Below are 21,801 nucleotides of genomic sequence, written 5' to 3'. Positions count from 1 at the left end.
TTTTTGCTTGGAGTAGCCTACATTTAGCCTACATTCAGTCGCGTTTTTAAACGCTTGAACGCGTCCTGGATGAACGCAACAGGACCTTTTCGCCTGTCAGTTCTGAAGGCACGCTCATTTGTGTACGTTTAAAGATGAAAATCAAGAGATGACAAACAAACATCAAAACCCACTTGTTGAAATGTGGCTCGGTTGTGCAATCGAACCGAAACCAGTAACGCAGGAGAAACAGGATGTACACTGACGTTCATTAAAACAAGAGCCAAGATGCTGATGTCTTCCGATCACAGCTCCCATTTCCCGTAAATTTACATGAACTGTACTGAAACGGACCAGCAAAGGATGCCGAATGTCACCATTCAAACACGTAACACGTTCATGCGACACGTCTATGTTGACATACATTACTTGAACACCCTAATTTTACTTGAACGTGGAGACCCCGAAGCCTGCCAGCTGTGCTGTCCATGCAAATCATTTTTCCTATTGAGAGCATGTGTAAGAGACACAGCGTCGCTTACCTTTAAACTGTAAGGAGTGGTGTGTTTTAATTCTCACAGTTCCTGATATGGACTCCCCGGGGTTGTAGACCACTTTGTTATTAGTGAAAGTGATCTCGAATTCCTGAAGCTTTCCCATGTCTTTCAGAAGCACCACTCAAATCCTCACGGAAAATGAGATCGTCGGTAAACTAGGGGTAAATGCGGCCAGTTTCACGTCCCACCTGCGGCTCTCATGTCCCCGCCCATCAAGAGCGCTGACGTCATAGGGATAGTCAGACTCACCCTGCTCTCTATGATCCTAGGGTTGTTTCAAATAATCGTGTGATGACATAATGTATTTAATATTTCCCTTGAATGCTTATAAACTTACAAGAATGAACGCAAAGGCATTTTTCTTACAACATTCTTACAACTCTAATAATTCTTGAAAGATTGTCATGCACATCCAAAAGCATTCATCACTGTGATGATTTTCATTTTATAGCCTATCTATCTGTCTATCTTTCTATCTATCTATCTATCTATCTATCTATCTATCTATCTATCTATCTATCTATCTATCTATGTAAAAAAGCTTCAAAAATAAGTGGTAATTCATAATATTATAAATAATAATAATTAAAATCAAGATTATGCCAAATTAATTATCCTTTAAAAAAAACGTTCTTGCTTACACCACATGCATATTTTCGACTTTTGAAGCACCTCAAAAATATCCAGATTTATTCAGAATATTGAAAATATGTTCCTTATAGATTAGGTGTATCTGTATAAATTGCATTGAGTTTGTGTATTTTTGAATTACTAAAAGCAAAAAAAAAGAAAAAAAAAAAGAGTGTTATGATGTAAATGTATTGACAGCACTACGCTGCACTTTCTCCATAACCAACCAAATCAGCAAAAATCCATAACTCTATCTGCCTGCCGACATATGCAAATGAGAAATCAGTAACACTTGAAACATTTAGGTTTGTTCAAAGTGTTACCCGAGTTCTAAACACTTGCCGACTACGCCCCCTAACGGACACACAAAATAACAGCAATCATAAACAATTGTCATTCGATTCCAGTTATTTAATTAACATGTACAAAAACGGTCATGCTGCTTGATATTGTAAGAAATAATTGTTGTCACATTATTCGAATGTAACTTAAATAAATTTAAATACAGCGTTTACTGCACTTCGTTATTCTTCTTATGAATTGGTCAAGTCTGGTCCAGCCAAAAGGGTGTCCATCCACGCCTAGGAGAGTATACAGTATTCTTTGCTCCATTCCAGATCAGGGGTGAAGCTCTTTGATCTTCTCCATGATCTTGTTACGGTGGTTCGATTCGAAGATAAAAATTTGGATAAGGATTTGGGTAAGCATGAGCAGTTTTACAATGTTTACACACTTTTACATTTATGCATACATCATGCTTCTCCAGCTCCTCCAACATTAACAAACTGTTGGCAATTGCCTGCAAAACTCATTCAAATGTTCAAACTATATTTGAAACTACATTGTTCCAAAGAAGAAAGAGCGAAATTATCTGTTTTGGTGTGAATCATCTCTGTAAATCTGATTTTAGGTCACTACAAATGGGAAGTTCGGCAAAGTTTTCATTTATGCATTTCAGAAATGGAACAATGTGTCCCTGCATAAAGGAGAGGAGTTCAGTATCAAACGTGGCAGTGAGTTTCTTGTGTGGCCACCAGCTTCCTTAAGTATTACAGAGCATCTCATTCTCATGGACTACACCAGATTTGCCAGTTGCAATGACATGTTTTGCCACTCTTTCACAGAGAGATTTGAAAGTTCTCATACGTGTCTGGAGGGAGCCCAGTGCATCCTGGTTCCATCACTTCCCCGGGATATATTTACATGATGTAAAGGAAAATGGAACTCATTGGATCAGGTGAGGTTCTGCTCCAAGTTCCAATGCTTGCATGCCCATTGTTGGAGCATTTGACAGTGGACAGGGGTCATCACAGGCATTCTGATTGGTTTGTGGCTACACATCCCCATACACAGCAGAGTGTGTTGCAATGGGTGAGACATTTCTCCCATAACCATCATTCAAATTTTGTGTGATTGTGCCACAGTAGACCTTCTGTTGGCTTGGACTAGACAGGATAACCTTTGTTGCCCTTATGCATAGATGAGCCCCGGGCGCCCAACACCCTGTTGCCAACCCACAAGCCTTGCCGTTTCAGAGATATCTTGATGCAGTCAGCTTGCCATAACAATTTTGCCCTTGTCAAAGTTGCTTAGATATTTATTGCTACCCATTTTTCCTGCATCCAACACATTGATTATAAGAACTGACTGTCTGCTTACTATCTAATCTCTTAATATGTGGCCTTTTTAGGAGATGATCAATGACATTCACTTCACCTGTTACTAACTGACTGGTCATAATGTTTTGGCTCATCATATATGTGTGTGAGTGTGTGTACATGTGCAAAGTGCAAAGTGTTCACACACGCATGCACACACACAGTTTCAGTTTATTAGTACAGAATTTATATGTGTATAATGTATGTGCAGGTCTCCTCAGTTTGAATGATGTGTGCTATGGTTATTCATGCTTAAGAAAAAAACTACCATTCAAAAGTATGGGGTCATTAAGATTGTATTTTATAATGTTACAAAAGATGTTTAACCAAATCAGCATATTACAGTTATTTCTGAAGGATCATGTGTCATTACATACTGGAATTATGGCTGCTGGAAATTCACCTTTTATTAAATTCACAAGATTAAATTAAATTATTAAAAATATGTTGTTATTTTTTTCATTGTAATAATATTGCCAACATTTTCTTGCTTTTACTGTTTTTAAATTAATGCATTTTATTTTTCAAATAGCTTTTTTATTTTACAAATAAATCGAAAACCATGTGTCATAAAACATTCTTTTAAGAAGAAAATTTTAAAATGTTTAGAGTGTAAATACATTTTCCAAAACTGTGTTATTTAAGTTCATGGGTATCTTTCTCCTCTTCCAGCATGCATGTGCGGGCCATTGCGCAGGTCACAGCATATGGGTCACAGTTGGCAGCAGGACGCCGGTCCTCAAAGTAACCGCACTTTTCCTGACCCACCTGACGGGGGATACGGATGCTGGCCCCGCGGTTAGCAACACCTGCTGAGAAATCATGGATGCTGGAGGTCTCGTGGCGACCCGTGAGGCGCCGTTTGTTATCTTCACCACCATGTGGGTCGTAGACACGGATATGCTCTGCATGGCGCTTGCCCAGTTTCTCAATGGCTTTATCAATGTGCCTGATCCAGAGAAAAGAATCATGGAGGTCAGTATATAGTCACTCCAAGGATGACTTTAATGGTAATGTAAGTTCACATCACAATTTTATTGATAACGACACAGAGGAACAATATAGCTAGAATCACTATGAGAACAATTAGTGTGAATGGGCTTTAACACAAGTCTTTCTGTGACTTATGAGTGTGTGTATTACTCAGTACATACTCAATTCCTCCTTCTTCTCTCATTTGCGCTGTGCTCACATTGATGTGGCAACCGGCTCCGTTCCAGTCTCCTGTCATGGGTTTTGGATCCAGGGTGGCCACCACTCCAAAATCTTCACACACCCTGTATAGCAGGAAACGTGCCATCCATAGATGATCTCCCATCTCAATTCCTTCACATGGACCCACCTGGAACTCCCACTGAAGAGAGAGAAAACTATCCAGACTGGCCATTCAGAACATGTAATTTAACTGTAACTGGAATTGAACGGTAGTTACCTGAGAGGGCATGACCTCTGCGTTAGTGCCACTGATTTTGATGCCAGCATACAGACAGGCTTTATAATGACACTCCACAATGTCTCTGCCAAAAGCTCGGTCAGCACCAACACTGCAGTAATACGGACCTGAAAGAAAAGAGACAGAACATAAAAAACATTGCAATCTTTTAAGTATAAAGATGTCACAGACGGCACTTCATTTGTATAACCTTCAACCACACATCTCGCCTGTTCTGGCTCTGTAAGCTAACCAAGACATGCAATTTTGTTTAACAAACTGAAAGTGTTTTCTAATTGAACATGGCCTGCTTCCAGATTCTTCTTCGGTGTTTAGAAAAACCGGTGTGGATTCTCATCATACAGATTTTAGTGATATCTGCCAGGTAGGAGGAACATTTGTAATACGTTTGGCATTCAAAAAATCTTTCCAGCAGCTTGATACAAGATTTAACCTTGTGGTTTGGGGAATCCGAGCCTGGGCCAGCCATAAGGGTGTCCATCCACTCCAAAAAGAGTATATTCCTGCTCCATGCCAAACCAGGGGTGAAGGTCTTTGACCTTCTCCATGACCTTGTTACAGCAGTTACGGTGGTTCGATTCTGAAAGAAACCATTTTTTTTTCAGTCCGTTTAATTTGTATTATCACTACGAGAAATTTTGGAACTCAAATTAATTTCTGTGTATTTTAACTGTATAAAATTGGGTGTTTATAGAACTCTTAACAAAAAAAGGTTTGTACTGTACTTTAGTTGGAAGGGCTTTTTAAAGTGTAATTTATTTACTTAACTAAAAACTAAAATGTTAACTTCAAATGTTAAATGAATCCGACATAAATATAGCTATTAATGATGATTTAAATGAGATAAAATGATTTCTTGAAAAAAAAGAGTTTTACACATGCTGCTGTAAAAATGGCAAAAGTTAAACAGTGTAATCATATGCCAGGAAGGCGGCGAATGGGACTCGCCAGCTATACTTTTTAATTTGACTTAAAAAAAAAAGTATAATACCTCATATTTAAAAATCTGCACTGAGATGCATTATTTGAGTCCCGAAATTATTACATTTGTAAAAAAAATTTTATCATCTTTTATTTTTCCAACTACATAATTATTATAGTGGATAAATTCTACCTGCAGGTTCTCGGGTGTGCTTGAGCACCTCACATAGCACCAGTTTGTTGGGGTCCAAGAGGAAGGGGTCCCTGAACATGCAGACAGGAATCAGTAGCATGTCACTGTTGTGTCCTTTAGACTGACCCGTGCTGGAACCATCGAAGTTCCATTCTGGTATATCTGTCGAAGAACAACAACAACAAAAACAAAATAAAAAGAATTAAAAACGTTCAAGATAAGGAAAGTGAAACCAGTCTACACTTTGCTACCAGCAATGCTCTTTGGCTCTGAATCCATGGTTCGAGTCTTGTTACGCAGACCCTCTCCAGAGCCATCGATCCAGACGTAAGTGACCTGACAGAAGTTTCCCTGGGGCAGACTGAGATACTGCTGCCGCAGGGCCTTGTTGAGACTAGAGCTGTCTGATACATAAGACATACTGGATCAGATGTACAAGAAACAACGAACCTGGAGAAATAAAGCAAGACAAAAACTTTGTGTTAATGTGTAGTGCATTTCAATGGTTTTTTTTAAAAGATGATTTTTTTGTATGAGAAACCGCAGCAAGTTACTTGTTTAATAAAACAGCATGACAATTTATTTGAAAGAAAGGACATATGAATGTTAAACATTCCTCAAAATGAAAGTAAAGAGACAAGTCATAAGCCAACTTTCAGCAATGTACGATTTTAGAGAAAACACAGAATAGAAAAACAAAGAAAGACTTGTTGTTTTGTAGTGGCTATATAAGTATTAATGACATTAAATATTCAATTAAAAAATATTCTTCTGCTTACTGAGAGTATGATATCAGAAGATAAATAATTATTTTTATTATTATTAAAAATGTTATTGATTGCAATAGCAAGCAACAAACAAAATCTCAATGCTCATTAATGTACCAAATTAACTGTACGAATCAAAGATGACTTACTCAGAGGTGTATATATAACTCCACTTCATATGAAGACTGACACGCTAATAAAACAGGCAAATCTAAGGCAGCCTTTTATCGAGGATATGTTGTATAGATGACGTAGATAATATGGATGATTTCCAACCTTCACTTCGTGAGATAATAAAAACAACAACTCATAGAACCTGTTCTAAACTTTGTGCACTAACTTTAAAAATGCATTGATTGTTTGTTGGAATGCATCACTTTGTTATAGTCTAATGTATCTTAATACGATATTAGAGACTTGAGGATGACCAGTGTGTTCACTGATTAATAATACAACTCAACGCTTTTCTCACCTCAGCTCCCATGAACACACAATTACACATGATGCTTATAGAGAGATTTTTTTTCCACTGCACAGAGACATCAGCACAAAGAAAGCACTGAGGACCAGAGGTTAGCCCCTGATGTGCCAATATACAAACAAGAGTCCCAAACCTGCTGAAATGGTCGTTGTTGTAATAACCTGATTATAAATGCTGATTAAACAACTGGTGAAGCAAAAACAGCCTCTATGATTTAAAAAGAAACAGCTTGTTTGCATCTTAGTACATAGAAGCACTACTCATTTTAATAGGCCACTAAAACGCTGTAGGGTAATTACTCTACAAACAAGCAAAACATGCTTAAGCAACATGTTGAAGATATTTGCAGCTAAAAATAAATAAAAATAAACAAAACAAGTCAAACTAAATAGAAAGCCTAGTATCAGCTACAATCTTTGTCTCAGTATCAATGGTTTATATATATATATATATATATATATATATATATATATATATATATATATATATATATATATATATATAAATAATTTTGCACTGCAAAAATGTTTGATTTTTATACTCAGTATTTCTGTCATGTTTTCCGGTGGAAATATCAAAAATAAATAAATAAATAAACCAAGACACATTTACTTTAAAAAACAAAGTGCCTTAAGTCTTGTTTTGGGGGAGAAAAATCATCTAAATAACTGATTTTATGCTTAAAAAAATATATAATTATGAAAAGAGATAAATTAAATACGTCAGCTTGGAAAGAAAACTAATTCAAAGGAGAACAGTATTATTTTTCTAACTCCACTGATGGATATTTTTTCGTTTCAAGCGAAATTCAATTCATTTTGATATATGTTTCAGAAAACAAGACTACAAAAATTTTTGAGGTATTTTGTCCTCTTAAACATTAACGTTAAATGTTAATTTAAGAGTGTTTTTGAACTGGAAAACAAGACAAACATTTGAACCCCACTGAACACTTTTGGAATTAATTGGAACAGCAACTGTAAGCCATACTTCATCACCCAACTTTAATGATGATTTTATGTTTGAATAGAAGCAAATCTCCTTTGCCATATTCCACAACAGAAGAGTGATAGCTGTTATGGATGGTCACTTCTCGGATTTGACATGAAATGTTGAGTTGTACTGTACATTCACTATGGGTGCAGTGTATGGGTGTCTTTTTGGCTTAATAAATAGAACAAATAAAAACATTTACTGGCAGAGAACAAAAGAAAATATGAGAGAAGATAAAGATGATGACATTTAATGATGTTCCTTTAATGCAACCAGTTTTCCTGACCCATCTGCATTCTTGTCAAGCTGTGGTAGGATCTTGATTGTGTTAATGAGATAGTGTGAGACAAAGAAAAGCAAAAGCAAAACCAAAATGGGCAAACCACAATCACCTGAATATCCTTCTGTGTTAAAGGAATCAGAACAGAATTATTTATTTTTGTCATTTACTTACCAACAATACAGTGAATGGGTGCCATCAGAATGAGAGTCCAAACAGCTGATAAAAACATCACAATAATCCACCCATTCACTGCAAAGGAGCCATTGGTGAGCAAGTGATGCAATGCTAAATATATCCAAATCTGGCGTGAGTGTGAGTGCATTTTTTTTTAACCTATGAAACTGATAAGTGCTTGCTAAACACTATAATTCCCAAACCTGCTGATACTGAGACATCAAAATAGATCGCCACATTACAGTTGATGCTGAAATCCATATTTAATGAATCTCAATACACAGTCGGGTAAAAAGGTTTGGTGTGAACTTCCATGTACACTTGACTTATCACATCCAAAACAAGAATTTCATTTACAAAATGTAACCAGGGCAGAAACAGCAACCTGAACAATAAATATACAAATTGTGGTCGGAAACCCATTTAACAGATGATTCTTATTAAAAGTGATGCCATGTAGATTGATTGCTGCAATCTGGGATTAATTTCCATGATCAAGCGCACAGTGATTTTACATGGTAAATGTGATCAGAGGTCTCAAATCACCTCTGCTTGGGACTGAACTATACATTTGGCAAACACATATTAACCGCACACAATATATTCAGTTTAGGTAGAAACAGCAGCTTTCAAATCACTAAGCAAAAATGGGATTCAGCAATCATTGCTACTTCTAGAATTAGATCACTCGCGAATTAAAATTCTGCCATTATTTTCTGACATTCCAGAAGCTTTTTTTTCTCTCTGTGGAATACAAAAAAAAAAACCAAACAAAAAAACATCTGCTCCTCATGCAGAGCTATCATATGACTTCAGAAGACTTGGATCACTTTTATGTCCAATCTGAAACATTGTGACTCACAGTAAGTACACGTTTTCATTTTACAATGACAATAAGGGTGAGTAAATGATGGCAGAATTTCAATTTCTAGGTGAACCATAGCTAAAAATGAACCTCTAAGTAAAGATGTCCACAATTACAGTGAAAAGGAAAACTGTAAACTTTGAGCATCACAGTTGAAATGATATTATCATGAACTGGCAGTGAGCGGTCCATCAGTGATTGATCACAGTGCAGAAAGGACGACTGAGAACCACGTTTGTGGATCAAAAGTACGCAGCGGCCCTCGTGTCACGCTTTTCTGACAATACGTCCAGTTTTCTTCAAGTCTCGTCTCCCTGTCCACACCGGCTGGCTACTGACTCTCCATGGTCCATGACAGACACGGGAACTGTGGGTAAAAATAAAGTTGATAGCCTACAGTTATTGTGGCGCAGACACACGCAAAATAGTCTTTTTTTTCAGTGTTTTACTGAAACACTTAAAATGCTGGATTTCCCAGAAGAATGAACACTTCATTATTAAGGATTAATCAAAGTTGCTTCAGTCATGTTAAATATATTCACTTTACATGTAAGCAGAAGCATATTTAGGTTACATTACAGAAGGAATAACGTTACGGAATATCAAGAATGAGGAGGTTGGTCAGAAAAAGAGTTAACTCAAGGGAGATTTTTAGCGAGGTGAACCTCTTACCTGGAGCAGCACATTAGGCGTTTATTAGGTTTGGCTGCTTGTCTCCTGTACTGCATCAATCCACACACCAGCTCGTGAGCTATCATGACGTAAAGTAAGAATATGAGCACACCAGGGTCCATCCTGCCGATCAGTGCAAGTGTTCACTATCTGACCGTTTTTTTTTAAAGCAATGCAGGCTGCACAGACAGATAATAGTGAATGTAGTCACAGCATTACTGTCACTGCAGCTCCGTCACGCGCCTCAAAAACAAATCGCGATATTTCGCTCCTCTCCTCTCCACTGGTTTTTATAATCCTTTCATTCGGAACACAGCAAAGCTTTATATCTTTCACTGTTGACGTAGCGTGAGGATTTTGTTGCTTGAATTATCCACCTGAAGCCCTTTGACAGACGGATTGGGAGGATGTTGCCGTGGAGACGCCGTTGCTAAGAGACCTCGTGATTTGGTTTCGGTTTAGCGTCTGTAGTGTCAAGTTTGAAAAAGAAAATATATCATCATCGTATATGAAAAATGTGCTACATTCAGAATGTTTTTTTCTATCTATCTATCTATCATTCATCCACATACATGTTCAATTTGTTTATTTACACTTTAAGATATTTGTAAATTGAGAGAATGTGACATTTTCATATGCAGAATGGGGATACAATATTCAATTAAATTTATGGGACAGCACTAAATAACACTTAACAGCTCAAAAAAAAAATAAAAAAAATAATGCATGGCATAGTTACAAGAACCTGTTATTCTGTAATAGAGAGAATCCATTAAGTTGAAAGAAAATCCACAAATTATCTTTCTCAGTGATGTCCATGGAGAACCCAAACAACTGATACCACGAAATCTCTTAACATTATATATATATATATATATATATATATATATATATATAAAATGCCATTGGATTGGATTGAACTACTTGTTCGAAGAAGTTAAAGGGTAAGTTCACCCAGTAATCAAAATTATATAATTAATAACTCACCCTCATGTCGTTGCAAACCATTAAGACCTCCTTTCATCTTCCGAACACAGTTTAAGATATTTTAGTCCGAGAGCTCTCAGTCCCTCCATTGAAGCGGTGTGTACGGTCTACTGTCCATGTCCAGAAAGGTAATAAAAACATCATCAAAGTAGTCCATCTGACATCAGAGGGTCAGTTAGAATTTGTTGAAGCACGAAAATACATTTTGGTCCAAAAAAAAAAAATGATGACTTTATTCAGCATTGTCTTCTCTTCCGTGTCTGTTGTGAGCTAGTTCAAAACAAAGCAGTTTAGTGATATCCAGTTCGCGAACGAATCATTCGATGTAACCGGTTCTTCTTGAACCAGTTCACCAAATCGAACTGAATCGTTTTAAACGGTTCGCGTCTCCAATAAGCATTAATCCACAAATGACTTAAGCTGTTAACTTTTTTAATGTGGCTGACACTCCCTCTGAGTTCAAACAAACCAAAATCCCCGAGTAATTCATTTACTCAAACAGTATACTGACTGAACTGCTGTGAAGAGAGAACTGAAGATGAACACCGAGCCGAGCCAGATAATGAAAGACTTTTATTGTATGGTGCTTTAGAAATCATTAAATCACAATTTATATTTTGTAGTTAAGCACAGTAATCTACCTTACCAAGATATTGCAAGATAACAGTACATCCAAACATTTCTTCCAGCTTAAATTAATTACAAATAAGTGATTGTGGGAATTTCAAAGAACACTTCTCTGGACTTTAATATCATTTCAGGATATCAACATTGCACTATATAACTTTTTATGGTTTGGACGAAGTACATAACCTGTTTTATTTCATCATATTTAAAGACCAGTGGACATAAAGGAATATAAAATAAACTAGTAAATAAACTTTATCTTTGTTTGCTGCCATGTGTTAATCTACACATTAAATTAAAAACCAATCAGACATGAGTGTGACCTTTCTAGTTTTGGAGTAAACGTCCCATCCATACATCCATCCATCCATCCATCTCAGAAATGTATTCAAGTTCTGTACTTTCTCAGCCTTGGCACATCAAGACTTGAAAGCTACGTTAAGAAGTTCAGTTTGAAATAGTGTCCTTATTCGCAGCTGTCATTTATCCCATGTAACCCATTCAATACCCTTCGTCTGCCCAGGTCACCTCATAGTCTGGGTAATGGCTTTTTATCTTCTCTGTGGAAACAGAATGATTCGCTTTCCCAAATCCCTGAAAAATAAGAGGAACTGGTTGAACTAATGGAACTAACTCAAGGAATGTATAATCGTATAACACTGGAGCATCATGTGTACGTACCACAGAATAACCGTAGACGTGGATCTTTTTTGCAGCACTGTCATGTTTGATTCTTCCACCTCCGAGACATTCACAATCCAGTCCTCCACCTTTCTCCAGTTCTTCAGCCACATGGTCATAGATATCAGCTGGAGGAGATACAATGTTATGAAGGTTTTGTAGCTAGACACAAAGAAACGTTTGTTCTCCTATCAAATGTGTGGAGAAAGTTCCTAAAACCTGTAATACATATCTAAAAGTATATGAAAATAAACACATCTGTATTTAAACAAACTCAAGTGCTTTTTTTGCAGTAAAAACGTTAGTAAAATTAAAGCTAGAAGTTGAACACCTAATACAGAGCAAGAAAGATAAATTAATAGCAATAAATGAAATGCAAAATAGATTATTAATTGTCGTAAGAAACAAAAGACCAATCACAAAGGAATATGAACAAAGGAGACCAATCACAATTCAGTATGCTAAACATGCCATTTCTCCCTTAACACCTGTCATTCATTCAAACATTTTAATAAATCCCTACCATGATACTCGGCCCATGCGTATCCTCTCACAATATCAACATATGAATCGTCGTCTTTGCTGTTCACCCGTATAAGGACGTATTTGAAGACACCGTTGGGATCTAAATCAACCTCTGGGATTTTAGCGAGACATTCGGCAGACATAATTGCAAAAGCGGGACTGAAAAATCCTAATACTACAGCGAAGTTCAGTACAACAACAGAAAAGCACTTCATTTACCACTGCTGTGTTTGACGTACTGAACGTATTCACATTAGCGACACCTACTGGGGCGGAGCTTAAATACATGCAGCGGCAAGCGCAAGGAACATAATCACAACACAGAATGTTTATATCACATCAAGTATGATGGTGTGCTCATGCAAAACATACATATTATTTCTATATAATTTAATGTATGCTGTTTGGATGTATTTGTTATTGGAAGAAGTTTAAGAAAAGGGGAAATGTATACAGTACTGAGATTACAGCAATAAAAAGAAAAACTAGTTAAACTGTCCATACAATAAAACTGTGGTAGCATTACATTAACCATCAATGTGTTGAAAAAATGTTACATGATTTAGTATAACTGCTAAATGATTCTACCATGTACTTTGTACCATGGTATTCTTTAAATTAATTCTTTGTACTGCTGTTTTACACTCTGATCAACACTCACTAGAGGCCACAACACATGCTCATTTTGTGCAAATGTTTATTTCTTCAGCCTATGGAAAGCACAATTGATGCACAAACTTTTTTAATACAAACAACACATTTTGGAAAGATCATATTTGCAAATAAGAGTGGTTACTCTAGAGAAAAGTGCACTCCGAGCACCTCTCTAGAGCTCTTCAGGAGCTCTGTGGGTGTATCAAACTCTAGCGGTATCGTCTTCCTTTCAGCTTTGAGTTCTCGCTCCATTAGCTGCCATACAAAATGTGGAGGGGATAATGATTAGTTTAACAATTTTATATTTGTAACCCATGGCAAATATAACTATAAAATAGAATCAAAATACCAATTCTCGCTAACTACCTGAAATGTAGAGAGCTCTAGCAGCTCACTGATATCGTCCTCTTGTTCGGTAAGTGGCTCGTTGATCTTCATTGCAGCCTTGGCCACATCTGGATGGTAATGCTTCTGCAAAGTCTAAGAGAAATATGGCCTTTTTTCATAGACATCCTTTTAAAATAGTCAAAAGTTAATTCTTTGTGGATGGTAAGTCGGTCAGAATGTCAACGTCAGAAAGGAAAGTATCAAATAAAGAACAATATGAAGAGGCTTACCTTGATCTCCCATAGGCTGCTCTCCAGAGCATGACACTGAGCAGGATCCTCCTCTTCCATCACATACGGGTCGTCACAAGGCTCTGATTGAAAACATTAACAAGAACAATTTTTCAGAATTAATGCTGAAAAAAAAAGAAAAAAAGAAAAGTGCTCCTGTATTCCACCTAATAAACTCTGTTTAGAATTAAGAGAATTATACTAAAAATAATAAAATAAATAAATGATCTCATTGTTAGAATAAACACTAATTTAAATAAAAACAATATATTTTAAACCAACAAATAAATGCATAATATTTTTTGTAAATAAACAAGCACATAAATAAATAATACAAATGACAAATAAATACAAATTAACACACAATACATTCATAAAATATGTACATATACATATGTGTAAATGTATATACAAATGTGTATATATATTTTAACACTGCTGTATGCAAGTTTTTTACTCTACTAAAGCATAAACGTACCATAATATGTTTGAAGATATTTAGGAAACATGCTAAGTTAGCATATTTGTTTATCTGAAAAACAATGCTACAGTCAGTTATTCTCCTTTGAAAATGTGCGTTCCGGGCCAGATTGTCGGTCTTTGTTTTTGGTTTGTGAAACCCGCCCTCTGTTAGTTTACCCAATTGTATTTTGGCACTCCGGGTTGCCAGTTGTCAGAGAAAACAATGCATTTCATTTAATTCACTGTCATGTGTGCTCATTCCTGTTGGTGTGCATCAAGTCTAATGAAATGGGGCTGGGTGAAAAAAACCTTCTCCAATATTTTGAATTTGGACTGCAATACCTACCGTATTTTCCGGACTATAAGTCACACTTTTTTTCATAGTTTGGGTCTTCCTGCGACTTATAGTCAGGTGCAACTTATTTATTAAAATTAATTTGACATCAACCGAGAGAAATGAACCAAGAGAAATTAAGCAATGGAAAAAAATACCTTCTTCAGCCGCGAGAGGGTGCTCTATGCTGCTCAGTGATTCGTAGTCTACACTGAAAACATAGTGCGCCCTCTCGCGGCTGGAGACGGTAATGTTTTCTCTTGGTTCTTGGTTATAAATAAATGCGACTTATAGTCCGGTGGGACTTATATATGTTTTTTTCCCCATCATGATGTATTTTTTCCTCATCATGATGTATTTTTGGACTGATGCGACTTATACTCAGGTGCGACTTATAGTCCGAAAAATAGGGTAGTTTAACCACTCTGTGTCAATCCTACATACAGCACCTTTAAATGAATAATAATATACCTTCTGCAGTGCAGGGTCTGTGGATGAGGACTCTACACGAGGGGTGCCGGCGGATGAGATTACAGATGAATGGCAAAAGTATGAGGAGAGATGTAGGTGGCGCTGTGAGAGACAGGCGAGCGAAACGCTTCACAAACGCTGCCACAAGGTAGGCTGGCAGATGTCTGTCAGAGCAAATGGGTTACTATTTTTGAGAACAAAACACAACATCTATGTTCTGATGCTCATATTGATCTTTACCCAGAATAAAAGTGTAAAGAGTAAACCTACGTTGAAGAAAGGAAGATGTTCACCAGGTGGAAGAAACGTGCTCTGTACTTCACATGGAAGATAGAGGGATCCAGCAGACCGTACAGCTTCTTATAAAAATCTGGGTAATCCCTACACAACAAACATAGAGAAGGCTTTTTTTTAAAAAAAGATATTGGATCTTAAAATATTAAATCGTTCCTTTTGAAATGGTTTAATGCTTACAAATTATGCTCATGGATGAGGATGAACAAACCATTCAGAGATAACAAACTGATCGCCCCACCTGAGACAAACAGAGAGAGAAAAGTGCATTACAGACATCTAACAGATCATGTCATGAATAATAATAATAATTTACACTCTGGACTCACCGATGTCATAGGCAGCGCTCAGGAAGTCAATCAAAAGCGTGGGATCACTCATCTGTGGCATTATGGAATCATGAAGGATGACCAGGATCTTCTTGTACATGTTGCTAGGTAACTATGAAAACCAAAAGACCGGTTAAAAACCAGAGTAAAGTCTGACCTTTCTGTCCTAATTAAATAATTAAAAACTAAGGCATGATAAGATTTTATTTTGGTAAAATAAGCATAATCTAGAGGCCTTTGCCTTTCATATAAGCCACTTCTGACTCCAAATGAACTCCAACTAGAAGTCGAGTTTGCGAACAAGATTTTTGTCAGGGAGTGTACTGTGACATTATAGTGAGGGTTGTTTTACCTTGAACTTGAGAAACACCAACCACATTTGCTCAAAAGCTCGTTTATGCTCCTATATGGAAAAATGTATACATTTATAATTTCAGAATGAACTTTGGACAAATAAATGCAGAAATGTAAAATTAAGTATTTACCTTTGGTTTGGCTACTTTCCATTCTTCAAGTTTGTCTGTAAAGCAGAGAGAACTGGTATTTATGAAGGGCAATGTTTTATTGGGACAATAGCGTGGAAATTAAGCTAACTTACAATCTTGTTTGACAAGGAATTTTTTCAGTTTTGATGCTTCGCTGGGTACGTTGATGGTTGAGAGGAGTGTGAAAACATTATTCTGATATACAGGAATCACAGCCTAAAAAACAGATTTGATTACAAAAATAAGTCTGTGAAACTGGTAATAAAGAATAAAAACGTAAAACTGAGTATGCATAAATGTACAGAAAAAATAATAATAATTTAAATTAAAAAAAATAAAAAAAAAACTGACAATGTAAACAAACCACACTGACCTTTTTGTTTCTGGCCATGACTCTGTAAATGTTGTCTCGCACTGAACTCATGACGTAGTAGCGCACATCGTCCATCTCCAAGAACTCTTGAAACCTGGAGATGAGCAGTGACATGTCTTCTTTCTCTGAGAGGAGATGCTCCACCACCGTCTGTGCACATGAGAGGGATAAGCTTTAGTCCTATATGACTTTAGTGTGCAACACATGTCAGTGTCTGTAGTTGTAAAGAAAACCTACCTGTAAGAGCTCCCTGGGAAAGTTAAAGTGCTCATCAAGATTCTGGAGAGGGTGTTTGCCTTCTGCTGCAACAAACTTCATCAGTGCACAGAGAGACGTCTCCTGGAAAAAATGAAAATGAATGTACTTAAATTATTACAACTGACAAAAGTAAAGCTATAAATGAATATTTAAAAAAAGCACATTCCAAATTTACTCAAATAAAAATAAAATATAAAAATGGAATATAAAATTACAAAAATGCACATAATAAAACTGCTAAAACTAAAATAAAAGAATTAAAGTAGAAGTACTAAAATTACTACAACTGGCATTAAATTAAAGCTATAAATAAAAATAATATTATTATTAATAATACTTAAATGAAAATAAAATCTGAAAATATAAAAATGAATGAGTTAAATGTTATTAATTCAACACTGGTCTGTATGTTATTGAATATCTGACTCTTATAGTTAATTAGTTATATTCCAATCTACCGTATATGTCAAGTACATTAAAGACTAAAAATCGAAACCATCATGTTACATAAATTAACACACACTAATCACCCACAAAATTCACTCACCTTCACTTGGAAAGCTTTATGGCCTATATTTTCCAGTAGAAGTTCCACACAGCTGCTGTAACGGTGTCTCATGAATATACGGTACTTCTCTTCAGCACTGCGATCATCTGGAAATTTAACCGTTTAAGTTTACTTTTTAGATTTTATTGCAAAAATAATAAATAAATGGGGTGCATTTAAGCTCATAACATAGCTGTTTTTTCATCCACAATATGTAATGATCATATATGCAATGTGTCCTATATAAGTGTTCCTCTTGGTAAAATACACAGTCAGAGGTCAGTCTAATACATTAAACTTGTTTACTGAATGATCTTAAGATGCAGTAATTTACCATTCACGAGGTCTTCTTCTTCAGGCAGATCACCAACATAAAGATCTCCTCTGGAGAACAACTGACAGAAAATCTTACTGCAAGCATTGCTGGCGAAAATGATTTCTTTATCCTTTTCGGACTGTAAGGAATAAGAAAAAATGTAGGTTTTATTGAGTGATTGATGGACCCAAACATTATTAGGTGTAGTTCATTAGAGTTCACTATGAAACAAGAATCACATACCTGCAAATATTCAATGATGTCGAATATGTCGTTAGCGTGTTTCTTGTTTTGAAGTACACGAACTGTTTTAGTATTTATAACTTTCTTATAAGAAACCTGACTGTTTTCTCCTTTCACGTTGCTTTCCGTGGACGACGCCATGATTGTTTCACTAAAAATGTGTTGCTGGGTTCATGTCAAAGGATGAGGTCGCCTCTAGTGGCCAGCAGGTGTTTTACCGCCGAAAAATAACAATAAGTTGGTAGAACTGAATGAAGCCGTTACGACGAATTGAGACAATTCAACCTTTAGAACTTTTCACTCTGTACTTTCAATTTTTTTTCCAATTCAACTTTTCAATATCATTATAATGGTCACGTGTCAAGAGCGCTGATTCAAGCATGTGTCAGACAGTCGTCACGTGATACGAATTAAGCTGGACAAATCAGAACGATTTGTCATTACAGAGTGATTTCCATATTTCAGAGGCTTTGGTTTCAGGTGAAAAACATTTTCAGGAAATTTATTACATTTAAAAGATGGCACTTTCTAGTGTCTTGAGTGAGACCAAAAATAAAATCATAATAAAAAACAAACAAACATATATATATATATATATATTTTTTTTTTTTTTTTTTTGCACTTTCTAAAGCACCAAATATTTATAATACAGAAAAGTATAACTCATTTATAAAACAGTAACAATCTATTAGAAAAAAGGGTCTAAACTGAACAGTACACGTTCTTGCATAATAGATATCAACACTGTTTAACGGAAAGGAAACTGTTTAAAGGAAAACTGCAACAAGCCTTAACAAAACCATATTTTTATTTTAGAAATATTGAAAATTAATGTTAGCATACAAGCAAAAACCAAAATAAAGATTAAACACAACAGAAGTCTGCTTCTTAGTGATTCAGTCAGATACATTTCCATCTTCGTCATCATCCTGAAAAAAAAAAAAAGCCATTTGGATAATTAAATATAGTGTTTATAATCCTTGTTCAATCCATACACAACAGGGCAGAATATAAATTTTCTTTCATCAACATTTTATTCTAATTTACACTAATTTACACACACACACACACACACACACATACATATATATATATATATATATATATATAAATTATTAATTATATTAGCATCATTACTTTAAACAACCCAGTCAAATATTACCCACTTTGCACTCTTGGTTTCCTGTGGCCGTGGCTTCAAAATCATGGATATAGAGTGTAGCCATCCAGTTCACCATGGACTTCTCATGGAGCTCAGTCTCTACAATGCTGGGATAAATGTGCTCATCCTTAAAAGCAGCGATGGCTTCTTCTTCCTCAGTCCATTCCAGAGTCTCATGGATGCCATCTCCTCCGAAGCGTTTGTTGTAGCGGTCAAAGTGCACCCTCTCCAGCACCAACCCCAGCCCAGGAGCCTTGGGAACGTCAACTTTGTCCTCTCCCCAGCTCCTCTCGATCACCTCTTCATCCACATATCCTTTAACCACAGCGATCACGAGACCGATCATCTTCCGGATCTGGTGCATCATGAAGCTCTGGCCTCTTACTGTGATGACGGCAAACTCAGCTTCCTGTCTCACAAACGGTTCTCCGCAGGACATGTGGGTGATGTAACGTTTGGCACTGGGGTCCCGTGGACCTTTTTGCGATGTGAAGTTGTGGAAGTTGTGGGTTCCTTTATAAAGGCCAAATAATTGGTTGACCTTCTGAAGGGTCTCTGAACTCAGACGGAATGACGTGTCCTCCTGGTTATAGTCCTTTGGTGAGAAAGACACAGTGGGAAGCATGTAGGAATACGTTCTGGCTTCGCAGTTGTTTTTGGAATTGAAGCCTCCTGTGACTCTTTTGTAACCTGCAAGTTAAAAAAGATTTAAATGAAGAGTTATTATTGTTAACTTACACTATTAAAAGCTTGTTTTGTTAACTGAAATAAAATTGTTTTGTTAACTGAAATAAGATAATTAAAAATAATAGATATGATCAAATTGAAAATTAGAAATGGCTCTTGCCAACTAACTAAAATAAAATAAGTTTAAGCTTAAGTATTAAAATAACTAAAACAAAAACTTAAATAAAAATGTGTAAAAGCTAAATATTATATATATATATATAACAAAAGCAATACAAATTGCTAAAACTAAAATGGAAACTGAAAATAGAACAATAAAAGCGGATTCAAAATTTTCATAAACACAATAACAGTATACAAATAACACAAATATTTGATTAATAACATTAATAATAGTATCAATAATACTGTAATTGAACAGGAAAATTGTAAATGAAAAACCTTAAGGTCAGACCTAAAATTCTTATGTGAGGTGGCAGATGTGCATTCATTTTGTCCAGGATGTTGTCAATCATCCACACCTTCAGAGACACAACTTGACCTGCAGCAGAAACACCCTGGTAATGCAAAGAGAAGTCATCACCAATTACACTCTTTTTTTAAATAATAACAACAACAACAAAAAAAAAAAAAAAAAAAAAAAAAAAATTAATAATAATAATAATAATATTAATATTATATATATATATATATATATATATATTATATATATATATATAATTTTAAACATATTTTTTATTATTACTTTAATAACTGACTTTCTTATAACCTTTTTTTTATACATATATTTTTTTTCAAAGCAGGAAGGATATAAATAGATTAAAATACATTTATGGTTTTTACATGCATCTTATTTAATTTCAAATAATATATTTAAATTTCAAGTGTGATTTAAAAATAAATAGTTTTAGATGTAGTTTCGGTTAACTATAACAAATAGCACTCACTATGAAAAAGGCAGCTTTTTTTAATCTCTCATTGGAGAACATGAGTAACTGAGCATCAGGTTCACCTTATCCGTCCGTGCACACCGCTGGAAAGACATCTTCTTCATGTCATCTCCATGGCCCTCTGGAATACATCCGGCTCTCACAAGAGCAGTGACCAGTTCATCCTCAATGGTCCTGAACTGAGAGTTCTTTGCATTTCTCTGAATGCACAGGACACATATTAATGCTTGGACTACACAGCCACATATACATCACTATGCTTCATCATCAGAACTCACCTGCATTCCATAATAGCCTTTGCCTGAATATGCCATCAGCAGGGCCACCTTTTTCTTGGGGTATTTCCTCTCCTCCTGGTCTGTTTTAAGCTTCTTGTCTTCATGCTCGGTCTCAGCGAGAGTATCTGCTGGTCTCTTCAAAGCTTTGATTTGGGTGTCTGCTGACTCCTCAGTCATCTTGCAGGACATGCAAAATCCACGGGAATTTAATATAGGATCTTCTGGCCACCCTGAAGAGCATTTCAGTCGAACGTTAAATGATCGTTCATCGGTTACTTTACAGCAGAACGCATTCTTAAGGAACCCACCTTTATTTTTAAGAGCTGGAATTAATGTGTGACGTGATAAAATCTGAATGATCCGACAGCACCTCAGCATCTCATCCAGATCTCATCACTCTCTTTAGTGAGGATCTCACCAGTGCCTTTTGAACAAAACCAGCTCGATTGCTTTTACATCATCTGCCATTTTCTACAATAAGTGAAATTAGAACAGAAAACTCATTTCGTGAGTATCTTTAACAGCACTATGATCTATCATCAGCGCAAAACACTTATTTACTTCCCCTGTACCATTAATAGACCCACGTGGAGTGGCTGAACTTTCACATCTCGCCGAATATCGCGTGACCTAAAACGGGTTGCCAGGTTTTCAAAATAAAAAGTGACTTAGAGGATGAGACATGTTTTAACCTTTTTACAAGTTCCCCCAACTGTAGTATCAGTGAGATATTTGTATATTTATTATTTATATGTGAGATTATGAATATATTAAATCAGAAATAATTTGAGTGTTTATTTTTATATTTAACATTTTTATTTTAGTCAAGGTTTAAGTAATTTTGTCGTGTTTTCTAATTTTTTTATGTCTATATAGTTTGCATTAACTTTGATTT

General features: G+C 35.9%; 5 protein-coding genes across 5 annotated transcripts in view; all 5 read right to left on the bottom strand.

Annotated features, from left to right (window-relative positions):
• LOC113064114 (arrestin domain-containing protein 1-like) overlaps positions 1–738 on the bottom strand; it is a 32,017-nt gene extending 31,279 nt beyond the window's left edge. The window contains exon 1 of the mRNA XM_026234681.1: positions 522–738. Within this exon, the coding sequence (XP_026090466.1) occupies positions 522–639 (118 nt within the window). The 5' untranslated portion in view covers positions 640–738. The remainder of the gene's footprint in view (positions 1–521) is intronic.
• Positions 739–3,305: 2,567 nt separating this feature from the next.
• LOC113063734 (glutamine synthetase-like) lies at positions 3,306–6,374 on the bottom strand. Its single transcript, XM_026234061.1, has 7 exons — positions 6,308–6,374; positions 5,643–5,841; positions 5,392–5,553; positions 4,711–4,857; positions 4,257–4,384; positions 3,979–4,178; positions 3,306–3,773 (listed from the first exon to the last, which is right to left on the bottom strand). Exons 2-7 carry the CDS (start codon positions 5,809–5,811, stop codon positions 3,461–3,463), a joined length of 1,119 nt encoding a protein of 372 aa, XP_026089846.1. The 5' UTR covers positions 5,812–5,841; positions 6,308–6,374; the 3' UTR covers positions 3,306–3,460.
• Positions 6,375–11,170: 4,796 nt separating this feature from the next.
• Positions 11,171–12,707, bottom strand: LOC113064113 (14 kDa phosphohistidine phosphatase-like). The gene is made up of 3 exons (XM_026234680.1): positions 12,445–12,707; positions 11,922–12,049; positions 11,171–11,834 (listed from the first exon to the last, which is right to left on the bottom strand). Exons 1-3 carry the CDS (start codon positions 12,659–12,661, stop codon positions 11,742–11,744), a joined length of 438 nt encoding a protein of 145 aa, XP_026090465.1. The 5' UTR covers positions 12,662–12,707; the 3' UTR covers positions 11,171–11,741.
• Positions 12,708–13,126: 419 nt separating this feature from the next.
• On the bottom strand, positions 13,127–18,100 carry LOC113064112 (nucleolar complex protein 4 homolog). The gene is made up of 15 exons (XM_026234679.1): positions 17,830–18,100; positions 17,605–17,725; positions 17,271–17,377; positions 16,703–16,804; positions 16,466–16,615; positions 16,206–16,308; positions 16,093–16,127; positions 15,960–16,010; positions 15,608–15,719; positions 15,459–15,519; positions 15,255–15,365; positions 14,985–15,148; positions 13,718–13,800; positions 13,467–13,580; positions 13,127–13,355 (listed from the first exon to the last, which is right to left on the bottom strand). Exons 1-15 carry the CDS (start codon positions 17,968–17,970, stop codon positions 13,239–13,241), a joined length of 1,572 nt encoding a protein of 523 aa, XP_026090464.1. The 5' UTR covers positions 17,971–18,100; the 3' UTR covers positions 13,127–13,238.
• A 519-nt stretch (positions 18,101–18,619) lies between these two features.
• On the bottom strand, positions 18,620–21,516 carry LOC113064110 (tRNA pseudouridine synthase A-like). Its single transcript, XM_026234678.1, has 6 exons — positions 21,215–21,516; positions 20,907–21,136; positions 20,691–20,828; positions 20,133–20,235; positions 18,996–19,681; positions 18,620–18,758 (listed from the first exon to the last, which is right to left on the bottom strand). The coding sequence occupies exons 1-6, from the start codon at positions 21,282–21,284 to the stop codon at positions 18,726–18,728; spliced, it is 1,260 nt and encodes a 419-aa protein (XP_026090463.1). The 5' UTR covers positions 21,285–21,516; the 3' UTR covers positions 18,620–18,725.
• Between the last annotated feature and the right edge of the window lie 285 nt (positions 21,517–21,801).

The sequence above is a fragment of the Carassius auratus genome, chromosome 46 (assembly GCF_003368295.1).
Source record: "Carassius auratus strain Wakin chromosome 46, ASM336829v1, whole genome shotgun sequence".
In the NCBI taxonomy this organism is placed as follows: Eukaryota; Metazoa; Chordata; class Actinopteri; order Cypriniformes; family Cyprinidae; genus Carassius; species Carassius auratus.
Note: the sequence above shows the minus strand (reverse complement) of the source record. Positions and strands in the feature narration are given on the sequence as shown.

Excerpts from the sequence above, each read along its gene's own strand:
- LOC113063734 (XM_026234061.1), bottom strand. The coding sequence starts at position 5,811 with ATGTCTTATGTATCAGACAGCTCTAGTCTCAACAAGGCCCTGCGGCAG. Across the intron at positions 4,858-5,391 it reads GCACACCCGAGAACCTGCAG|AATCGAACCACCGTAACTGC; the intron begins GTAGAATTTATC and ends GGTTTCTTTCAG. Across the intron at positions 4,385-4,710 it reads CGGATTCCCCAAACCACAAG|GTCCGTATTACTGCAGTGTT; the intron begins GTTAAATCTTGT and ends CTTTTCTTTCAG.
- LOC113064113 (XM_026234680.1), bottom strand. The coding sequence starts at position 12,661 with ATGAAGTGCTTTTCTGTTGTTGTACTGAACTTCGCTGTAGTATTAGGA. Across the intron at positions 12,050-12,444 it reads CGCATGGGCCGAGTATCATG|CTGATATCTATGACCATGTG; the intron begins GTAGGGATTTAT and ends TATCTCCTCCAG. Across the intron at positions 11,835-11,921 it reads ACGTCTACGGTTATTCTGTG|GGATTTGGGAAAGCGAATCA; the intron begins GTACGTACACAT and ends CTTATTTTTCAG.
- LOC113064112 (XM_026234679.1), bottom strand. The coding sequence starts at position 17,970 with ATGGCGTCGTCCACGGAAAGCAACGTGAAAGGAGAAAACAGTCAGGTT. Across the intron at positions 16,309-16,465 it reads TCATGGCCAGAAACAAAAAG|GCTGTGATTCCTGTATATCA; the intron begins GTCAGTGTGGTT and ends TCTGTTTTTTAG. Across the intron at positions 15,720-15,959 it reads TGGTGTTTCTCAAGTTCAAG|TTACCTAGCAACATGTACAA; the intron begins GTAAAACAACCC and ends TGGTTTTCATAG.
- LOC113064110 (XM_026234678.1), bottom strand. The coding sequence starts at position 21,284 with ATGCTGAGGTGCTGTCGGATCATTCAGATTTTATCACGTCACACATTA. Across the intron at positions 20,236-20,690 it reads GGTGTGCACGGACGGATAAG|GGTGTTTCTGCTGCAGGTCA; the intron begins GTGAACCTGATG and ends TTGCATTACCAG. Across the intron at positions 18,759-18,995 it reads CAGGAAACCAAGAGTGCAAA|GATGATGACGAAGATGGAAA; the intron begins GTGGGTAATATT and ends TTTTTTTTTCAG.